Source organism: Petaurus breviceps, unplaced genomic scaffold (genome assembly GCF_028583685.1).
Source record: "Petaurus breviceps papuanus isolate PSGF00001 unplaced genomic scaffold, PetGlider_PUasm1.0 179, whole genome shotgun sequence".
Lineage (NCBI taxonomy): Eukaryota > Metazoa > Chordata > Mammalia > Diprotodontia > Petauridae > Petaurus > Petaurus breviceps.
In genome coordinates, this window is record NW_027185779.1 from 5,436,258 (window position 1) to 5,457,993 (window position 21,736).

The 21,736-nt window shown below is 38.3% G+C and overlaps 1 protein-coding gene across 1 annotated transcript in view; it reads right to left on the bottom strand.

Annotated features, from left to right (window-relative positions):
* The window catches only part of TMEM67 (transmembrane protein 67), an 87,317-nt gene extending 78,095 nt beyond the window's left edge, over window positions 1-9,222 (bottom strand). The window contains exons 1-2 of the mRNA XM_069086641.1: window positions 8,905-9,222; window positions 313-398 (exon numbers count right to left, since the gene is read on the bottom strand). Of these exons, the coding sequence (XP_068942742.1) occupies window positions 313-398; window positions 8,905-9,109 (291 nt within the window). The 5' untranslated portion in view covers window positions 9,110-9,222. The remainder of the gene's footprint in view (window positions 1-312; window positions 399-8,904) is intronic.
* Window positions 9,223-21,736: the final 12,514 nt, after the last annotated feature.

The following is a 21,736-nucleotide window of genomic DNA, read 5'->3' on the forward strand; positions in this document are numbered from 1 at the left end:
AGATGTACATAAGAGATTAGGCTAAAACCATTCTGACTAAAGAACATACTATTTGCATTCAGAACATGAAAACATGAAATCCAGTTATTTTAATTGTTTGCTTAGATTCCAGTTAAAGCAAGAATTTAATATCTAATACAGATCTCTATTTCAGCCATGGTATGTGCGCAAAATTTAAAATCTTGTTTCACCAAAGCTAATTCTGACAAAATATTTATTCTATGAGAAAATAAATTTCACAAATTGAAAGATAGTTAAAAGTTGCATTTTATTACATTTCTTAAAATAAAGTTATGAAACATTGTTCCATACCATATTCTCTGGGCATTTTTCACAAATAATAGATCCACCATTATTAGAAACCATCCTAAATCCAGGAAGACATATGCATGAAATCCCTAAAACAAAACAAAACAAACAAAAAATGCCAGACTTTTTTGCAATATTTGAGACAAAAATAAAAGTTCATAATAGAAAAGTTAATAGTTATTAAAATACTTATGACAAATCAATAAGATATCATGGCAAACTTTTATTTATACCTTCAGGGGACTTCAGAAAGAGGTTTAGAGAGGTTTGGTGACCTGACCTATGAACCTATGCTATATCACTTTACATATGTCCTTTTAAAACTATTTTGCTTATATTATCTGCAGGGTGTGACACTAGAGAGAGGTCTTTGGAAGAAATCTGTGATTTGAGTTTGGTCCTATGCTGTTTCATATGGATGAAGGCATAAATACCAATGATATAGGATAAGGAAGACTAATTAAATATACTGGATGAAAGGGTAAGGATTTAAAATTATTTCAATAAGCCAGAGTAATTTCATCTAACAAGATGAAATTTAATAGGGGCAAATGTACAACTAGACACTTGAAGTTTTAAAACAAAATGATTTGCATATGTATAGGATGGAAGGAGCAGGGTAGGGAATTGAAGAGAAGTAATTTATGTGGAAAAAAAGACTTTGTGATTTTATTGCACTAAAATTTCACTGAGGAAACAGTGTCATATGACAGGCCAAAAAGCTCATGATATCTTTAGCTTCCCTGGGAGCCACTCTTTCCCAAATATCCCACTGTGATAAATCCTGTGGTAATTAAGGGAAGTTATAGTGCAAAGGGTTAAATTGAGAAAGTAGTGTCAAAGTCAAGCCTATATACTGGCAGTTGACAACTTCTTAAAGAATGTTAGCGGTTTGGGGCAGCTAGGTGGTGCAGTGAATAGAGCACCAGCCCAGGAGTCAGGAGGACCTGAGCTCAAATCCAACCTCAGACACTTAACATTTACTAGCTGTGTGACCTTGGACATGTCACTTAACCCCAATTACCCTGCCTTCCCCCCTCCAAAAACACAAAAAATTAAAAAATAAAAAGAATGTTAGCATTGATGGGGTGCTTGGGGTGTCTATGTTTGTAACATCAGTTGGTAAAATCAATTTGTAAAATCAGTTTGTAAAATCACATTCCCCCCCTCCCAGCCTCAGAGCATTAACTCTGCCCCTTCCCCCTGCCAGCACTCTGCCTAGCAACAATTCATAAACTGTTTATCTCTGCTTGGTACAATAACAAGCTACACCTATGAATCCTTCACTAAACCATCTATAAACTTTTTTAGCTTAGACAAATGTTATCTTCCCCTAGTATAATGGCCAGCTGCACCTATGAATCCTTCAAAGCACTATCGGTAAGTTAACTCCTCAGCCAATTATACACATACTGAATCCCAGTTAGCCTTGGTTCCCAACATCCATCTTGTCAAACATGACACTGATGGGTGGCAGACCAGGCACTTCTCAGTCAGCCCTGACTGATAGCTGACAGTGACATTTCAAGCCTAAAACCACACCTCTAGGTAGCCCCCTCTTGGGCTATTTCCCAGTGAATTATGGGCAATAAGCCTGCCCAGTTGACATTAAAAATGTATGTTCCTTTAAGCACTGACCACTCCTTAACTCCTCCCTAATCCCACCCTTACTCACCTAGTTAGCATAATTGGCATCTGATTTACTATTGTAACTCTTTATAAACTATACCTATGACTTTTTTAAGGTTGCAGGTTCCCTAAGAACTGCCGGTTGTATAGCATAACAGTAAACTTTTACAATCCTGACTTAAAAGATTGCTTGGGTCCTATGAATTAATTCTAGACTGCCCACTCAGGGACTCTGGTCATTGGAGGCCCTGAAACACCTATTCTTCCCTCATCAGCATGAAAGGGGAGGAAGAGGAGGAGGAGAAAAAGGTGGGATTTTTAGATTGGCAAGGGTATGTTTATAAGAAAGTAAGGAGCTATATATATTCCTTGGCCATAAGGGCAAAAAGACATGAAAGACATGAAGATACATGAGGCATTTCCACTCATTAAAGTGGCAAAAACAATAAAAAACACGAAATGGCCATTGTTGAAGGGCCTATGGGAGGCTAGGCCCAGTGATTGGTGGAGTTGTGAACTGCGATTTGGAACTCTGATCATGAAGTCAGTACACTGTGCCTACCCTTTGATCCAATGGGAGAACTCCTAGGAATAGATCCCAAAGAGGTCTAAGCCAGAGGAACAGACTCAGATTACATAAATATTTATAGCAGCACTTTTTGTTGTAGTAAAGGCCTAGAAACAAAGTATGTGCCTGTCAATTTGGGAAATGGCTGATAAAACTACAGTGTAAGAATGTAAAGGGATATTATTATCTCATAGAAATGATTAATATGGACTGGGAGAAATCTGAAAACACTTGTATGAACTGATGCAAAATGAATTGGGCAGAATCAAGAGAATACTTTATACAGTGATCACAGCAATGTGAAGGAAAATAACTCTTAAAGACTTCAAAACTACAATAAATGAAATGACTAATAATGGCTCCAGAAGACTGATGATGAAACCTGCTTCCCACCTCTTGGCAGAGAGGTGATCAACAAGAGGTACTAGAGAGATCTGGTCAAGTGTTGATTTGTTCTGCTTAATTATATTTATTTATTACAAGAAAGGGCTCCTATAGGGAGGGAGGGAGAAGAGTTAATAGGTAGTGATGGCAATCCCCCCAAAAGAATAGAAATACCAAACAGAGAACAGAAGGAAGTTAAGAAAGAATTACAGACAAGCAGGGCAAACATGTTAAATTTAATATGTACTTTACAAAAAATAAATGTACTAACAGAATTCCAGTCTCATATACAATCCTCTCTTCTGTTCTTTATAGACTGAAATGACCATGTTTGTCAAATTCATACTTAAAAAGGAAAAAAATGTAAAGATATCTGAAAGAGAAGGAAACATGATCCTTAAGGATACAGGAAATATAAAGGATGGCTTTCTGGGAGGGATGGAAGGAGCAGTACATTGGGAAATGTAGCTGATGTAAAAACAAAATAAATGATCAATACAAATTTTGTTTTAATTTTTTAAAAGGTTGCAAAATGGTCAGGATCAAAAACACAGGTAGAATAATTAGATTTTGGAAGAACTAGTACTAACATTACTTCTAAAAGAAAAGCAAAGAGCAGAGCTCAGTTTGGAGAAGAGGATGGAAACTGAGGGAGTTTCTATTAGATGATCTCCATCTCCACAGTACAATTAAGTCATTGTATGTAAATGTGGCAGGGGAAAGGGTGGGGGAAGTGTACAGGCACAGTTGATATAGTAAGTAGAGGAAGTTTTGAAATTGTAGAGAATGATATACAGAGTCAAGAGAGTGACAGGATCTTAGTTGTTTTAGGAATATTAATCTAACAGAGCTTAGTAGTATGAACTGAAAAGAGAACATGTGGTAAACGGAGAGAATCGTACAGTAAACAGTCCAAGTGAAAAGTAATGAATGCCTAGATTAGGGCATAAGCAATGGGGACGGAAAGGAGGTGATAGATATAGTAAGATGCTATGGAAGAACTTGTTTGAATTTTGTGATCATTTAATAATTAAAGTTGCCTAAATTAGGGTGTGTCCTTAACCCAAATCAGATCTATCTGAACATAAATTAAAAATTAGAAAGTTGTCATAGTCCAAGAACAGCATTTAAAAAAAAATTAATCTCATTTTGGATAAGCTTTAAAGAAAAGCACTATCAAAATAAGGGAGCTGAAGTAGACAAAAGAAGAGGGAAAGATGCAGGTAGTGTAGCCACTGGGTTCATATGTAGTTTTTCTTGGAACTATTCCATCTTATATAACAATACTGTAACTTGGGAAGACAGAATTTGATTGAACATTCCAAAGAAACTATTCCCAGCATCAAACACAGAATCTTGCACACAAGATGTGTTTTGTAAATGTTTGACTTTTAAATGTAAGTATTTCAAAGCACCATCACTACCATATGTAATATTTTTTTCCAACCAGATATTTTTTAACATCAGATAATGAAATATTAACGATGTAGATTTGAAGGGCTGTCACATGAAAGAAGGATTGTGTTTTTTCCCCTTTTCATAGCAAATCACCTAGAAAAAATTGTCTAACTTTCTCACCTTCTACTTTCTCCCATCTGGCTTTAGTCCCTACCACTTGATTAAAACTGATCTCTTTACGATCAAAGTCAGTAGCCCTTTCTTGGCCTCCTTCACCTCTCTGAAGTATTTGATACTACCAGACTTCCCCCTTCCTTCTTAATACTCTCTACTCCTGGGGTTTTCACTGTTCTGTCATGGTTCTCTTCCTACCTATTGATCATCCATGCCCCATTTCTAACAGTGGATGTGTCCCAAGGCTCCATCCATCCTGATCTCTTTTATCTCTCTTTACTTTCTCAGTAATTTAAGAGTAGCTAGGTGGCATAGCAGATAGGGCTTCAAGCCCTGGAGTTAGGAATGTTGTTGTTCAGTCTTTCATTCAAGTGTCTTTGTAACCCAATGGATCATAGCACACCAGGTCTCTCCATTCTCCACTATCCAAGTTCATCTTTGATATTTCCATGATACCATCTATCCATCTCATCCTCTGCTGCCCCTTTTCCCAATTTTTCTCAATATCAGGGTCTTTTTCAATGAGTCACATCTCCTTTTTTTGTGGCCAAAATAATTAAGCTTCAGTTTTAATATTTGACCTTCTAGTGAATAGCCTGAATTTATTTCTTTAAGTATTAATTAATATGATCTCCTTGATGTCCAAGGGATGTAGCTTGATGTAGCACCACCATTCGAAAGCATCAACTATGTAGAGCTTGGCTTTCCTTATACTTTAACCATCACAGCCATACATTGCTACAGAAAAACCACAGCTTTGAATATAGGGACCTTTGTCAACAAGGTGATATCTGTTTTTTAGTATGTGTTACAGATTTGCCATAGCTTTCCTTCCAAGAAGCAAGCATCTCTTAATTTCAAGGCTGCAGTTACTGTCTGCAGTGATCTTTGAGCCCAAGAATATAAAATATGATACTGCTTCCATTTCTTCTCTCTCTATTTGTTAGAAAATGATGGGACCAGTTGCCAAAATTCTAGTTTTTTTTAAATTAGTTTTTACACTCTCCTCTTTCATCCTCATCAAGAAGCTTCTTAATTCCTTTTCACTTTCTGCCATCATAGTGGTTATCATCTGCATATCTGAGATTGTTGCTATTTCTCTCATCAACCTTAATTCCAGCTTTTGATTCATCCAAGTCTGGCATTCCACCAGATGTGCTCTCCATATAAGCTAAATCAATACAGTGACAATTTACAGCCTTGTCATACTTCGTTTCCAATCTTTATTTATTTATTTGCTTTTTGGAGGGCAATTGGGGTTAAGTGATTTGCCCAAGGTCACACAGCTAATTTTTCTGTTAGATGTCTGAGTTCACATTTGAACTAAGGTCCTCCCGACTCCAGGACCAGTGCTCTATTCACTGCGCCACCTAGCCACCCCACTTCTTTTCCAATCTTAAACCAAGCAGTTGGTCCATGTTCAGTTCTAACTGTTGTTTCTTAACCTAAATACAGATTCCTCTGGAGACAAATAAGATGATCTGGCACTCCCATCTCTTTGAGGACTTGCCACATTTTGCTGTGACCCACAAAGTCAAAAGACTTTAAGTATGGTCAATAAAGCAGAAGTAAATTATTTTTTTCTGGAACTCCCTTGCTTTCTCCATAATGTAGTAAATATTGGCAATTTGATCTCTAATTCTTCTGCTCTTTGAAAACCAGACTGCTTTTCAGGCAATTCTCAATTCACATATTGCTAAAGTCTAGTTTGCAAAATTTTAAGCATAACCTTGTTAGTGTGTGAAATGAGCTCAACTGTTCAGTAATTTGAATATTCCTTGGTATTAACCTTCTTTAGGACTGGGTCTTAAACTGATCTCTTTTGAGCCAGTGGTCACTGTTGTGTTTTTCAAATTTGCTGGCATATTGAATGCAGCACTTTAATAACATCATCTTTTAGGGTTTTAAATAGTTCAGGTGGAATTCCATCACCTCCACTAATCTTATAGTTAGCAGTGCTTTTCTTTTGTGTATTCTTGCCACCTTTTCTTAATCTCTTCTACTTCCTTTAAATATCTACCATTTTTTTGTCTTTTATCATGACCATTTTTATATGAAATGTTCCCTTGATATTTCTAATTTTCTTTAAGAGATCTCTTGTCTTCCCCATTCTATCGTTTTCTTCTGTTTCTTTGCATTGTTCATTTAAGAAAACTTCTTGCTATTCTCCGGAATTTTGCATTCAGTTAGGTATATCTTTCCCTTTCTCCTTTCCTTTTCACTTCTCTTCTTTCCTCAACTATTTGTAAGACCTCATCAGACAGCCATTTTGCTTTCTTGCTCTTCTTTTTCTTTGAAATGTTTTCTGTTGCTGCCTCCTGTCCAACCTATGTCCATAGTTCTTCAGGCACTCTACCAGATCTAATCCTTCAAATCTATTTATCACCTCTGCTTTATATGTATATATATACATATATATATATATATAAGGAACATTATTTAGGCCATATCTATATAGTCTAATAGTTTTTACTTTCTTCAGTTTGTGTATGAATTTTAGAATTAAGAATAACTGGATTTTGGAGTTAGGAATACTTGACTTCAAATCTAGCCTCAGATACACTTACTAGCTGTGTGACCCTGGGCAAGTCAATTAACTTGTTTTTCTCTGTTTCCTCATCTTTAAAAAGGGAATGATAATAGCACCTATCTTCCAGGGTTGTTATGAGGATCAAATGAGATAATGATCATAAAGCAGTACAGTGCCAGGACCATAGTAAGTGCTATATAAATGTTAGTTATTATTGTATTTATAATATTAACATAATTACCATACTACCACATTAATTATATTATTATTAAAAGTATTATTATTATCTGGTTTCCAGTTCAGTGCTTCCATTCTGCCACTATCACTTTTAATCACCTTGGGCAAATTAAGCTGAGTGTTTAAGTCTCCTCAAAAAAAAAAAAAGAGTATCATATCAATCAATTACTGAATCAATCAATTACTGAATGTTGAACCTATAGTCAAAGTAAATATTTGGAAATAATGTCAGGGTTGTACTATAGCAATCTACTGTGTTAAGAAAACAAGCTAAGGTCAAGTTGAGACAGAGGAAAGTGCACTGGATCCAGTTCAAGGGTCTGTGTTCAAATTTGACCTTGGGCAAGTTACTTCAACCCTAAAGAGTGAATTTCCTAATTTCTGAGGATCCTTTTAGCCCTAAATCTATGATTTTATGATGGTACTGTACTTCCAGGTGTCAAGAGAAGAGATGTCTTTCATCAGCAAATTATCAAGCATTTATTAAGCACCTACTTTCGGACAGGCACTCTACTAAGAACTAGGAATACAAAGAAAAGCTTCCTTCCCTTAAGGAGCTCACTTTCCAAGAGGGGAGACAAAAGGAAAGCAACTTGTACAGACAAAATCTATACAGTGTAAATGGGAGGTAATCTTAGAGGCAAAGGGGCAAGAAGGGGCAGGAAAACAGGAAACATTTCTTATAAAGGTGGGATTATCATTATCGCTGAGTCTTAGAGGAAATTAAGGAAACCAGAAGGCTGAGATAATAAGGTAAGGAGTTCCAGGCATTGAATACATTCAGTCAGTGAGAAAAACAAGGAATCAAGAGGTGGAGTGCCCTTGTCACAAAGATGTTCTTTTAGAAGCAAGTTGATACTGATATACAAAATGTTTATAATAATTGATTACAACAAATTGCTACCAGGAAGACCTTGGTGTTCTTGATATTGATGTTACTGTATTTTGTATAGGAACAGATATAGCCACTGTTCCCTGGACCGCTGGTTTTGACAGTGCCACGTGGAAATCAGGAAAACTAGATGGTGAAGTGGATAGAGCACCAGGTCAGGGGTCAGGAAGACATGAGTTCAAATCTTGCCTGAGACACTTGCTAGGTAGGTGACCCCGGTAAGTCACTTTACCCTGTTTGCGTTAGTTTCCTCATCTGTAAAATGAGGCACAGAAGGAAATGGCAAATCACTCCTGTATCACTTGCCAAGACAACCCCCAATACGGTTACTCAGAGTCGGGACACAACTAAACAACAATGTGGAGATCCAATCTAAATCCACCCAAGCGACACTATTTCTTCAATAGCCATTTTCACAAATTTTTTTAAGACTTTTAAAAGAATCTTCAATATCCCCACGGTTCACGTGGTTTTCCCGTCCTCAAACAGCACCGAACACAGTAGATTAAGGGTGTGGGTTTCACCGTGCTCGGGGAAGGCAGAGGGGTGATGCCCGGGGTGGAGCAGAAAGCAAGGGTAGAGAGCTTCTTTCCCCCGTTCCCCTTTAACCCAATGCACGAACCTGCACGAACACCCAGCAAAATAAAGCCAGAATAAGCAATGCTCATGCCCTCCACCATTCTTGTTTCTGAACCTCCAAACCTGCTCCAGCAGCGGGAGGGGCTGGAAGGCAGGCCCCGGCCCCGGTTCTCCCGAGGCTCTCCCGAGGCTCCCCGCTCTCACCTCGGGAGTCCCGCGTCTGGTTCGCTCCGCACTGGGCGCAGGACAGGGAGGAGACATCAAAGTACTGGTGGTGATCGCACATCTCCGGCCGCTTGAAAGGCAGCGAGAAGCTCTGGGTCGCCGAGAACCCCGGGAGCACCAACGCCAGGAGCACAGCCAAGGCCGCCGGGGGAGCTGGCCGCCACGGAGCCCGGACAACAGCCATCGCGGCCCGCTCCCCAAGCTCAGTCGTCGCCAGGGTACTGGCAACCAGAGCTGCAGCCTTTAGAGCCCATCATGCCCTGCGGCCAAGTCGCCCAGCTGATTGGACCGCTCCGCGCCGCGCCCCCTAACCCTCCGCCCACCCAGCGATTTTTTAAAGTAGAGAGTGAGGCGGGAAAGAGTGGAGCGATTGGGCTAGACGCGGTTGCTAGGTTACCAGACGCAGCAGGGAGTTCAAGTGTCTGGCCCCCCGGAAGAGATCCCTTGCAGCCAGGGGACTCTGAGAACTGGCCTACATTGAGAAGGTCTTCTGCCAGTCCTCTGCCTTTGAATGCCCTCCTTTTGTTGGTTATTCAGAGAAGTTAAGTGAACTACGTACTGTCTGGCAAATAATAAATGCTTGCTTTCGTATCTTGTTGCGCAGATAACAGAGTGGCAGAAATAAGATTTGAATCCTCGTCCTTTAATTCTAGATCAGGGACCCCTTCAGCAAGTCTATGGACCCCTCCTCAGAATAATATGTTTAAGTACAAAATTTTAAATGCATAGGATAACAAATGAAACCAGTTTTATTGAAATATAATTATTAAAATATTGTTTAAAACAGGTTCACAGATCCTAGAACCTGGGTAAGAATCCCTGCTCTAGGTTCAGGTATAGTGGTAGACATGGCATCAGACCACAGATCAGAAGAATTGTGTTCTAGTCCTGGTTCTTTCACTTACAAGCTTTGTTATCCTGGCCCAGGAAGAAGGCAAACTAGCTAGGATGTGGAATATGAACTTAATTTAGTCCAATTCAACAATCATCAGTAAAGCAGTAAAGTGCCAGACATTGTGCCAGCCAGTGAATATAAAAAGAGAGAACAAAAAATAGTCCTGGACATTGTTGTTGTGTCTGACTCTTTGTGACCCCATTTGGGTTTTTCTTGGCAGAGATCCTGGAGTGGTTTGCCATTTCCTTTTCCAGCTCATTTTACAGATTAGAAAACTAAGGCAAACAGGACTAAGTGACTTGCCCAGGGTCACACAGCTAATAGGAGTCTGGAGGCCAGAGTTAAACTCAGGAAGATGAGTCTTCCTGACTGCAGGCCCAGCAATTTATCTACTTTACCACCTAACTGCCCCCCACTTTAAAGGACTCATTCTACTTAGTAGATATAACACATAAAAAGATAAGCACAAACATCATCATTTGAGGAGGAGGAGGAGGACTAGCAATTGGAGGGTATCAATAACAAGATATGAAATATATTATGTTGAAGGAAGTTAGGTCATCTTTCTATTCTCTTGACAGGGCATTGATACTGTGAATCTGCGATGAACATGTGGTTTCTAAACTCTCTGCTACCAGCTTATGAGTTTCAACTTTTCAGAATCCAATGCTGGCAACATCAGCTCACATCTGCTAGGGTTCAATGACTGCAAACTTATATATTATAAGGGCAGGTTAACTCTTTATGTTAAGATACTTCCTATTAGGAGACACCCTGATTTCCAGAGCTAAGATCTAGCAAGCAAGCTGTGCTCTGAGCGTGGCATAACCACAATCCTTTGTGCTCACCCTCTGGTTGATCTCAGCCACAGGAAAATTACATTGTTTCACATAATTATTGTATTGCTTTGACTAACAACAGGTGTTTTCTAAGCTCAAACAAGTATTGGACAAGCTCGGACAAGTTTTGGTCATGAAGCCCTGCTATGAATCAAATTTGTCTCATTGTTGCTGTTAACCCTTATTGTCAGGGCTACAGTTCTCTAGGTAACCATTGAGATCCACCTACACTAAAGCAGGTTCCCCCAATTGGGGGGCGGGGAGTGATACATATGTCTGATTTCCCTCCTTGTTTGAAAGCTATTTCCCTTACTTTGAAATTAAACTTCTCTGTGATTCCTGACTCTCCTGCCTCTAACCTGCTCTGTTTGGCTCTAGCCATCCACAGGTTAGAGGCCAATCTGGTCCACTTGACAAGTCACAGCAAGAGGCTATGTACCAACATACAATATAAAATAAAGGCAGAATCTAGGATTGGGTAGATCAAAGACAATGACTATCTTTTTTGTTTATTTTTTATTCTGGCTCATATTCATTTGTATGCCAAGCTAGAGGGGATCTTTGTACTTTTTACCCATAAGTCAGATAGTTGTCTGACTCAAAGGTAAATTCAGTTAAAGAAATGACTTTAACTGAAATATAATATATATTATAATATATTTGTAGAATAACTTTAAGTTAAAAGAAGTGACTTTATCTTAGCCTGGGAACATTCTCTTAGGATTTGTTTTGTTTTGTTATGGACAATCAGAAATGGAGGCATAGTCATTGTCCTCCTTGGTCTAAAATTTTTCCTTTATTATATAAGTACACGCTAAGTTTAGACCAACAAATAACTTAATTGTCTCCCTACCTGTGGATAATTCCAGTGTAGGGAATGTAATTATTTAGTCATACAGAGGGTATAGGATAGCTATGCAGTGTAGGGATTGGGTGACTGGTGAGGTAAGTAGGGCAGTTTGCCAGCATCACCTGCTCCAACTAGTAGTCACTTTTAGTTTTACTCCTAAACTACCCATCACTGGGTAGCTTCTTCCCCCTTGTCCTCCCTTTCTCCTTCTTTTTGTGTGTTGTCTTCCCCCATTATATTGTAAATTCCTAGAGAGTTGGAACTCTTCCTTTTTATTTGTATTTATATCATCATCACTTAGTGTCTGTGGTAAAATATGTCCTTAATAAATTCATACCTTACACAAGTAAGTGGACAGAGTAAAAGATAACCATCAAAAGCCTGTATCTTCATAATACTAAGAGAAAGCAAGGAAGTCTTCCAGCATATAGGTTGGACCCCCTCTGGCAAACTTGTTTTAGGATATGGAAATGAGTCACTCAGAATGGGCAGGCATGTGTGAGTAGCAATCTGCATTGGTGAAGGAAATGACCACATTGTTGATATTACAGATCCATTTGAGTACTTTGAGTATTTGCTTTGAACTAATAAGTCCTTTGGTTGACTAATCAAAGAAATCCATCTGTGGAAATTCATGAGCCAGGGTTAGAGTAGGTATTAACTAACAGTGTGACTTGAACGTGGGGTAACTGTCAGGGGACCTACAAAATTGTTTTACGAAGTGGTTGGACCAGTTCGTAGCTATGGAAACAATGTATTTGTGTGCCTATTTTGCTAGCAACAATAAATTTTTCTATCTTTGCCATTTAGATTGGCATAAAGTAATATCATAAAGTTACTTTGATTCTCATTTCTCTTGTAACAATGACTACCCTGGTTCCCTCTGCCTGAAAGCCACTGTAGTGCCAACATGATATTCACAGTGCCTATGGCAGCTATGAATATGCCGGCATAATTCTGAATCACAAAATATAACATATTCTCCACATGGAAGACGGAACCAAAACATTTATTCAAACACCAGAAAGATGAATCCCAACACCAGAAAGCCAAATCCATCATAGCAACAAAGAAATCTATATGCAATAACAATGCAAGAGACACCACCATCCCCAAGCCTTCCCCCTGCTAGGGCCGTCCCACAAATGAACACTCACAGCTCATTGCCTGCTTTCTCTCTCTCCCTCAGTTCTAACTGCTCTGATTAACTTCCTCTCAGCTCTCTTTCACCCTTCCTGCTCCACCCATTCAGCAAGCTCCTCCCACAACAGGCTTTATGTGACTCAAACTCATGTGTCTTAGGCTCCATGTGACTTAAGCAGGTCACATGGGTCTATTAATGGATGGGAAAGATCATCCCATTTACATTACCATTACAGCCAGGTATGTTACATGTCAGCTCTCCATCATCCTCTGGTACCCTTAAGGGGATGTGGAGGTGTCTGAGCTTTTTGCAGATTACTCTAGTCCCTACCAATTATATTCCCTCTAATTGTAAGGGTGGTCACCTGAACCTCTGTTTCACTTAGCCACTGACAGATTAGTTTTTTTTAAAGGATTATTTATTTCAAAGGCATAATAACAAATATGTAGACATGTTCTCCAATGCATGGAGCATAATGCACGCCCCCTCTACTTTGCACCAACTCAGTCTCTAGGGAGAGGAAGGTAGTTAGATTCATATCTTAGCTTAGTTCTCATAGAGAACAATCCCAATTATAAGCCCCCAAACCTCTTTGGACTGTAGATCCAGGTACTGGCTTCTCAGGGATTCCCTGACAGGCTGGCTGGCTATATCATTCTGTTTGTAATCCAGTCTTCAAGCTTGCCAGAGCTCAAACTCCCCAGTTGGTGGAGATCACCACCTGCATCCAACACTAAGAACAAACAATACAGAATAAGACAAACACCTGTAGGTCTATTCTCATCAGGATAAAAGGGCGTGCAAAGGAATGAAATGCTTCCCCTTTCACTCATATGGTTCATGGCACCCCTGTAGGTGAACTGTGATCCTCCCCTTCCAGACAAGCAGGAAGGAGTGAGAAGGAATCAGAGAAGGAAAAGGGAGGCAACTGTCTCAATCTGGCCAGTTTTACAGAAGCAGACTCTCTGGATATATAGCCAATCAAAAAAGGTTACCGTCCCTCCCTGCCCCCCCCCCACACACACAACCACATACATGGTAGGGGATACAAGGCTCTTCCATTGTAGATGATCTGGGCATGCGCCAAAGCCCCCTACACTAATTTGTAGTGATTTTGTTCACTTATTAAATAATTTCTAATGGTTTGATTTGTTCTTTTGAGAGATATTTGTACACATATCTGGTGACCACTCCTGCAGAATGGCTCTCAGTATTAATGCTTTGTGTCAGTTCCCCATAGATTTTGAATGTCAGGCTATTATCAGAAGTAGTTTGTTCAAAAATTGTTTATCAATCTGCCATGGGCTGCTCAGTGTCCAGCACTAAGCATGGTCAGAGACGTGAATAAAAAATGACCAGACCATGTGGGTAGTTCAAGGAAGACTCATGAACTCCAATTATTGGTTCTTAGTACAAGGTTTTTATAGAGCAAATGAGATAAAGTAATAGGACTCAAGTTTTCTAATCATTACCTTAGTCTGTTATATCCTGGAAGTAGCACAGAATAGATAATTTGATAAGGATTTGTTATCTAGAAGACTAAAGTCTTAGGGTAAGACCTTTGATCTAGACCTCAGGTACCTCCTAATGCAGCCGCAGTCATAAATGCATACAATTGAGAGCAGACTTCAAAGCCAAAGCTGCAGTCATCAAAAGATATCATGTTTAGAGCTGACCACCCAAAGATATCTGAGTGCCGAATCAAATGCTTTGACTCTCAATAACTAAAATCTTGGGGTAAAGCCTACTGGTCTCAGAACTCAAACAACATAATGATATCAAAAGATCCAAGGAGTCAGCTTAACAAAAAGCCACTTTGCAAAGGGCCTTCTATAGGGAAGGTAGTAAGATCTTTATCTGAGTCCTAAATCAGGCTTCCTTGGCTCCCCACATCAATCTATATTTTTTCTTCTTATTTTAACTACATTTATTTTGTTGATGCCAAAGACTTTTTTTTAAACATAAAGTCATACATTCTGTCTTTGGGCTAAATCTAATAATATAAATGCATATACATGTAAAGCTTTGTACTTGGGTATAAGAATAAATTTCACAAATATCAAATGGGAGAATGGTGACCAGTTTACAATTTGTCTGAAAAAATTTTGTTTGTTTTAGTGGACTATAAACTCCATATGAGTCAAAAGCATGATTTGGCAGCCACAAAAACTAATGTGATCTTAGAATACAGTAACAGAAATACAACCTACAGGAATAAAGAAGCAATAGTCTCTCTGTACTCTGCCTTCACTGGACCTGATCTGGAGTATTCTCTTCAATTTTGAGTAATATAGTTTCATCATACATTGATAAGCTAGCAAGCATCCTGAGGATGAAAACCAGGCTGTTGAAGAACCTTGAGTTCATGAATAGGAGTATTGTTTGAAGGAAATTAGCATATTAACCTGGAGAAGAGAAAATTCAAGGAGCAGATGATAACTAACTCTGTTCAAGTATTTGACAGGCAGCCATGCAGAAGAGGGGTTAAGGTTACTCTGATCCTAGAGGACAAAACCAGGAGAAATAGGCAGAAGTTGCAGTGAGGTCTGCCAATTTAGGCTTGATGTCAGGCAAAACTTGCTAACAATCAGAACTGTACAAAAGTGGAATGGTTTGCCTTGGGAAGCGATGGATTCCACTCTCTGGAGGAGTTCAATCAGAAGTTGGAAAACTACTCCTAAGGGATATCATGGTGGAAGTTCCTTTTAAGAATATGTTGGACCAGGTGACTATTAGAATCTTTCCAATTTTTCTTTCAAATTCTGGAAAATACCTCAAATATCCTTCACTAGTGTTTGTTAGCAAAGCTGTGAATCAATACAACCATTTTGAATGCAATTTGGAATTATACAAATAAAGTGACTAAAATGCCATATTTTGACCCAGGGAGTCCATTTCTGGCATATATCTCGAGATAAACGATATAACTAAATGTCTCATATACATCAAAATATTTATAGAAACATCTTTTGTGGAATAAAAAACCTGAAAACAAAGTAGACGCCCATTAATTAGGAAATGACTGAACAAATTGTCGTACGTGAATGTAAAAGAATATTTGCTATACTGTTAGAAATAATTAATGTGATAATACAGAGAAGTATGGAAAGGTATATATGAACTGGTTCAAAGTGAAGTGAGCAGAACCAAGGATACATAATACATAGTGACTACAACAATGTAAGTGGAAAGAACAATGACCAGAAAATTTTTTTCAAAAGTTTAACCCAAAGAAAAGATATGAGAAAATCCTTCCCCCCCCCCCACTCCTTTGCAGAGGTGGAATGACAATTGGTTTGTCACATATATACGTATGGTTAAACTTTTTTGATGTTTTGATTGGTTTTGATGGGGTTTTTTCTTTTCATCTTTTTTGAAGAAATTGTTTTAGGGCTAGCTCTCTGAGAGGGGGGAAAAGGGATGAATTCAGGGGAAATTTATATGCTATAAGGAGAAGCTAGGTGGTACAATAGATAAAGCACTGGCCCTGGAGTCAGGAGGACCCAAGTTCAAACTTGGCCTCAGTTACTTGATACTAACTATGTGGCCTTGGGCAAGTCACTTAACCCTGATTGCTTCACCTCCCCCTTCAAAAAAAAAAAAAAGGAAATTTATATGACGTGAAAACAAAAATTAGCAACAGAACTTTGGGAATCTTTTTCTTTTTTCTCTTTTTCCATTTGTTATCCTTCTTTTTTCCTCTTAGTCATAGTACTCTTGTTCTCTGTTCTAGTTCTTTCTTTTTCCTCTGCATTATTTTGTAGAATTCTTTCTAGATTTCTATATATCCTACATACTTATTGGCTTTAATTATATTACAGTATTACATTACATTAATGTACACAAGGTTTAAAACCATTTCTTTTTGCTGGGCATATTAAATTTCTTCTGGTTTGGGGCAATAATGCCACTATTAAAATAGTTTTTATTCTAATAGTAAAGATTGCTCCTTATATTGCTTATTTTGTATAATACTTTCAGGGTATATTCTGAGTAATGCAATTATTGACTTAAGGAATACATTGTTTTTGTAACTTTTCCTGCATACTGCTGGATTGCATTGTACTCTGATTTTTATAATGCAACTTTTTATATAGAGTTCATTTATCCATTTGAAGTTTATTGTGGTAAATAATTTGCAAGATGGTCTGAACTTGCTTAATTTTCTGTCAAACTATTTTGCAGTTTACCCAGAGGTTATTGCTTTTTTGGTAGCAGCTAGGTGGTGTGTGGATAGAGTGCTAAGGTGGGAGTCAGGACAACCTGAATTCAAATCCTGCCTCAAACACTGGCTAGTTATGTGATCCTTATCTAACTTCTGTCTGGCTCAGTTTCCTTATTTATAAAATGGGGATTATGAGAGCACCTATCTCCCAGGGTGGTTGTGAGGATCATATGAGATAATATTTGTAAAGGACCTTTCATAGAGTAAGCATTAATAAATAGCCTTGGGAAGTGGTGGATTCCACTCTCTGGAGGAGTTCAATCAGAAGTTGGAAAACCACTCCCAAGGGATATCATGGTGGAAGTTCCTTTTGAGAATATGTTAGACCAGGTGACTATTAGGATCTTTCCTTCTTTGAATAAGTTCTTTCCCCAATACTTTGTGTTCTCGGATTTCTCAAAGTCTAAACTGCTTTATGAGCTGCCTTCTAAGTTTTCTACAGATCAACTTTTCTGTCTTTTAAGAAATCCAATGCTGGGTAGTTTGATCATTATTGTTTTATAATATAATTTTAGATATGGTAATGCCACTACCACTTTATTCAAACTTTTTTTTCCCCATAATTTTCCTGGATAAAGAGTTCTTAACCTTTATGATGTCATGACCTCTTTGATAGTGTGGTGAAATCTATGGAACCTATCTCAGAATCTCAGAATAATATTTTTGAATAGTTGAAGGAAATGTTAACTTTCAGTTGGAGGTTAGTAAAAAAAAAAAAAAGATGTAATTCTTTTTCCCACAGAAGTTTATAGATCCCCAGAAATTTATCCACAGACCTCAAGTTAAAAATCCTTGGCCTAGATATTCTTAACCTTTTTTTTAATATGACTTTTATTATTTTATCTAATTCTATAAAGCAGGCCTGCATAGCATATGGCCTGCGGACTGCTTATGGCCGGCCAAAGGATTTCAGGCAAACCACGAAAAACATAGAAGATGTAAAAGAGAATAAAGATGTAGCAACTGCCTTGTCTGTGCCTGGCGTAAGCTGTCTTCCATAAGTAACTGTTGTGCCCGTCCTGTAACTTGGCGGTGGGTTGCCACTGTGCACTCTCTCCCATTTGTCATGTGGCCCATGACAACCAACCACTGTCAGTCAGTCTCTAGTCTGAGAGGAACAAGTCATATCTTCTCCCTGTGTTTTCTGTCATTACTGGTGTTGAACAGAGACAAAGGGAGTGCAGCCAAGTGCCAACACAGCTGAGGACCCTACGCCTGCTGTGCAATGAGCAGCAACAAGGCAAGGGCTTCTGCCCTTCCCTTGCTGCGTGGCAGCCCTCCAAGTTACATGAGTGTCTGGCACTCTCTCCAAGATCAGACACTCAGTTCAGTATTTCTTTGTGTATGTGAGCAGTTGTAGAGATTTTTTGATTCTAACATTAAAGTTTTGGGATAACTTTGTAAATTGGGTGCTAAAAAGAAACAGAAGATTGAATCAGAACATAGATACTTGTTTACTTACCTGAGAGAGGAAACATTTTGCCTTGTTTGCTGAGAAGTAATAGCCATTCAGAAGGAATACAATCTTCATTGCCATTTTGAATCAAAACATCCCGACTTAAGCAAATTGGACACCATTGGAAAACAAATTAAAGCATCCTAATTGTTGAAAAATCTCAGTGGGGAACAATTGTTTGTCAAGAAAGTAAACTCAGAAAATGAGGCAGCTACCAAGGTTAATTTTCAGATTTCTAAAGAAATCGATTTCCAACATGATTCTGGAGTATGATAAACTGGAGTCTTGCTAACAAGAAGTGTAATATGTTCCATTAACTAAATGTAAACAGTAAGAAAGTCTTAAAAATGTATTAAAACTTGCACTGCTTAGCAAAGTAATTTTTTAAAAATAGTGTTATTTCATGATAAATAAAAATATTAAGTAATAAAGTATAAATAATTTATATTACTTGAAGATTCTCTTTTTTAAAATATGGTTTATTTGCAGAATAGTTTAATTAATAATTATACCTTTACTGAAAGTGAACTGCTAAAAACCTATCTACGGCCTGAAGAAGTGTAGCCTATTTTAATTTTGGCCCCTACCTACTGCCAAGTTGTGCAGGTGTAGTGCCAATGCAATATTCACAGTGCCCACAATCACTATAAATATGCCTGCATGGTGCTCAATTGTAAAATACAACAGACTCTCCATATAGAATATAGAAACAAAACATTTACTCAGATACCAGAAACCCGAGTCCCAAAACCAGTAAGCTGATTGTATCATAGTAGGAAAGAAGTTAATAAGCCATATTAGCACAGAGAACCACAGCATCCTTTAGCCTTCCCATACACCAACACAAAACCAATATTTACTCACAAGCCTATCTGTCTCCCTTAGAAATGTACTCTCTTCCCAACCATCTAGCTGGCTCTGACTCCCCAGCTGTCTGTGGGCTCTGCTCCACTCATCAGCAAACTCTTCCCACCACAGGCTCCATGTGATTACATTCAGCCTATTGGGGGCAGAGCTTATTTTCAAAGCAGGGAAGGTCTTCAAATTCCCTTAGGCTCATTAAGGGGCAGGGAAGATCTTCAAATTACCATTACAGTAAGTCTGCTATAATTTGATAATTTGACTGATATAACATCATATATGTATGTATGTATGTATATATATTATATATGTGTGTGTCTGTGTGTGTATATGTATATACAGATATTAATACATATATGTTGGGAGCCAAGGCCTTCGGGCCAGGTACCCTTCCCCCCGTAAGAAGACCACATCCCCTGAGTACCATGTCCTGTGAATTGGCTGACCGCAGAATGTTCCGGCACCAGATGTCCTAACCGCAAATGTTCCAGCCATTGTTTACAAGAATTCCTCTCCCCGCCTACTTCCTCAAAGAGTATATAAGTCATGTTTACCTGCAATAAAGTTCAGACCTTCAGACCTTGACACAAACTCGCTTGGTCTCACTCCTTCTTTCCCACACATTCCTTTGCAGGCTGGGTCCTCCTCGGCCCCACGAATAACTTGGTCCCGCTGGACGGGACACATATATACCTAAGCTAGTTAATTCTGTCTTTGATACCCATTCACCTAAGATTAGGAGAAAAAAATCACAGACAAGAGATATAGTGGTACCATATACTTATGGCCATGTGGCCATAATTTGATAATTTGATTGATATAACATTAAACATGTAGATAAATTTGGTAGTATTGTCATATTTACTATATTAGTACAATAAAATTATTTGTCTTCATTAATTTCTGCAAAACTAATTTTGTGTTTATATTATTTTATAGCCACAACTACTAAAAATCCAGAAGAGAAAGTTCTTGACATCAAAATCCTTGGCATTGTCAAATGGTTCAACATCAGAAACAGATCGTGTTTTATCAAAGGAAATGACACTAAATAAGCTACATTGCATCTACTTTACTGCTATACCCTAAGGACCACTGGGCCTTTCCATATGACTTACAGATGAAACCTCCTATATGTTTTATCTTCCTCTGTTGGAATGTATACTTCAAGAGCAGGGATTGTTTTGCTTTTTAACTTTTATCCCCAGTGCTTACCATAGTGCTTTGCATATAGTAAGCTTTTAATATATTTTTTTAATCATTTAATTATATAAGTCCTTTGTGTGTCTTGGTAGATTACTTCCCAGGTGTGTAATATATCACACAGTATTACTTTTTGTTGTTGTTGTTTTGTTTCTTTGGAAGAGGGGGGAAGGGCAATTGGGGTTAAGTGACTTGCCCAAGGTCACACAGCTAGTAAGTGTGTCAAGTGTCTCAGGCTGGACATGAACTCAGGTCCTCCTGACTCCAGGGCCTCTTCACTGCATGACCTAGCCTCCCCCAATGCAGTACTTTTAAATAATATTTTTCTGTCTCTTCCAGGTTTTTGTTAATAAAGCTATTAAAATAAGCTATTAAAATATTTTAACCAACAGCTCTTTATTTGACATGTTTTGGATAGTTTTTAAAGAATATCTTCCCAGTGAGGGAAAATATGGAAATTCTGATTTGTGTATAGGTGTATATTGATTTTGTATGTGGCTCCTTTACTAAAATTTCTGTCTCTACTTTTTTCACTAGTTCCTTAGGGTTTTGTATGTGTATGTGCCATCACAGGAATAACCAAAGAGATCATGAACAACCCACTCTGCTGCCTACAAATCCAAATGGAGGACTGGGGACTCTGCTTCCTGAAATTCATAATGGAAGGTACCCTTTCATTTCTGCTTTAGAGCGTGCACGTAAATTATCTCCTGTCAGTTTATTGGGTGGTGATGGAGAATCTTTAATTGACTACTGAACCAGAACTGAGTGTAAAAGTCTATAACAGATGAAATATCTATCTCTCTCTGTCCCTCTCCCCCTCATTTGTATGTAGTTTCCATTTTGCTGCTCCCCTCTCCCCCCCATTGTAAGTAAGCTACTTGAGAACAGGGACTGTCTTTTTGTCTTTGTGTCCCCAAAATTTAGCATAATCCCTGGCATACAGAGAGTAAGAGCTTAATAAAAAAATGTTGATTTGAAAAGAAAGAATTTGGTAAAGCATGTGAGGAGGGCAATATTGCGGAATATTATAAAGATATACTCTTGAGGAAATCTTGGAACTGGAGAGGAAAAGTATGGAGGATAATATTTAGGCAAAATTCAATAGAGAAACAGAAATCTAGCACTTCAGTCAACTATGTACCTTTTGGCAGAAGCCATAGGAGCTGGTGACCTCTCCTAATCCCTATCATTTGCCCAGAGGAATAATGAATGCAAATTAATTTCTATTTCCTCCCCTAATCCCTATCATTTACCCAGAGGAGTAATGAATACAAATTAATTTCTATTTTATCTGGGCAACTAGGTGTTGTGGAAGATAGAGCACTGGGCTTGGAA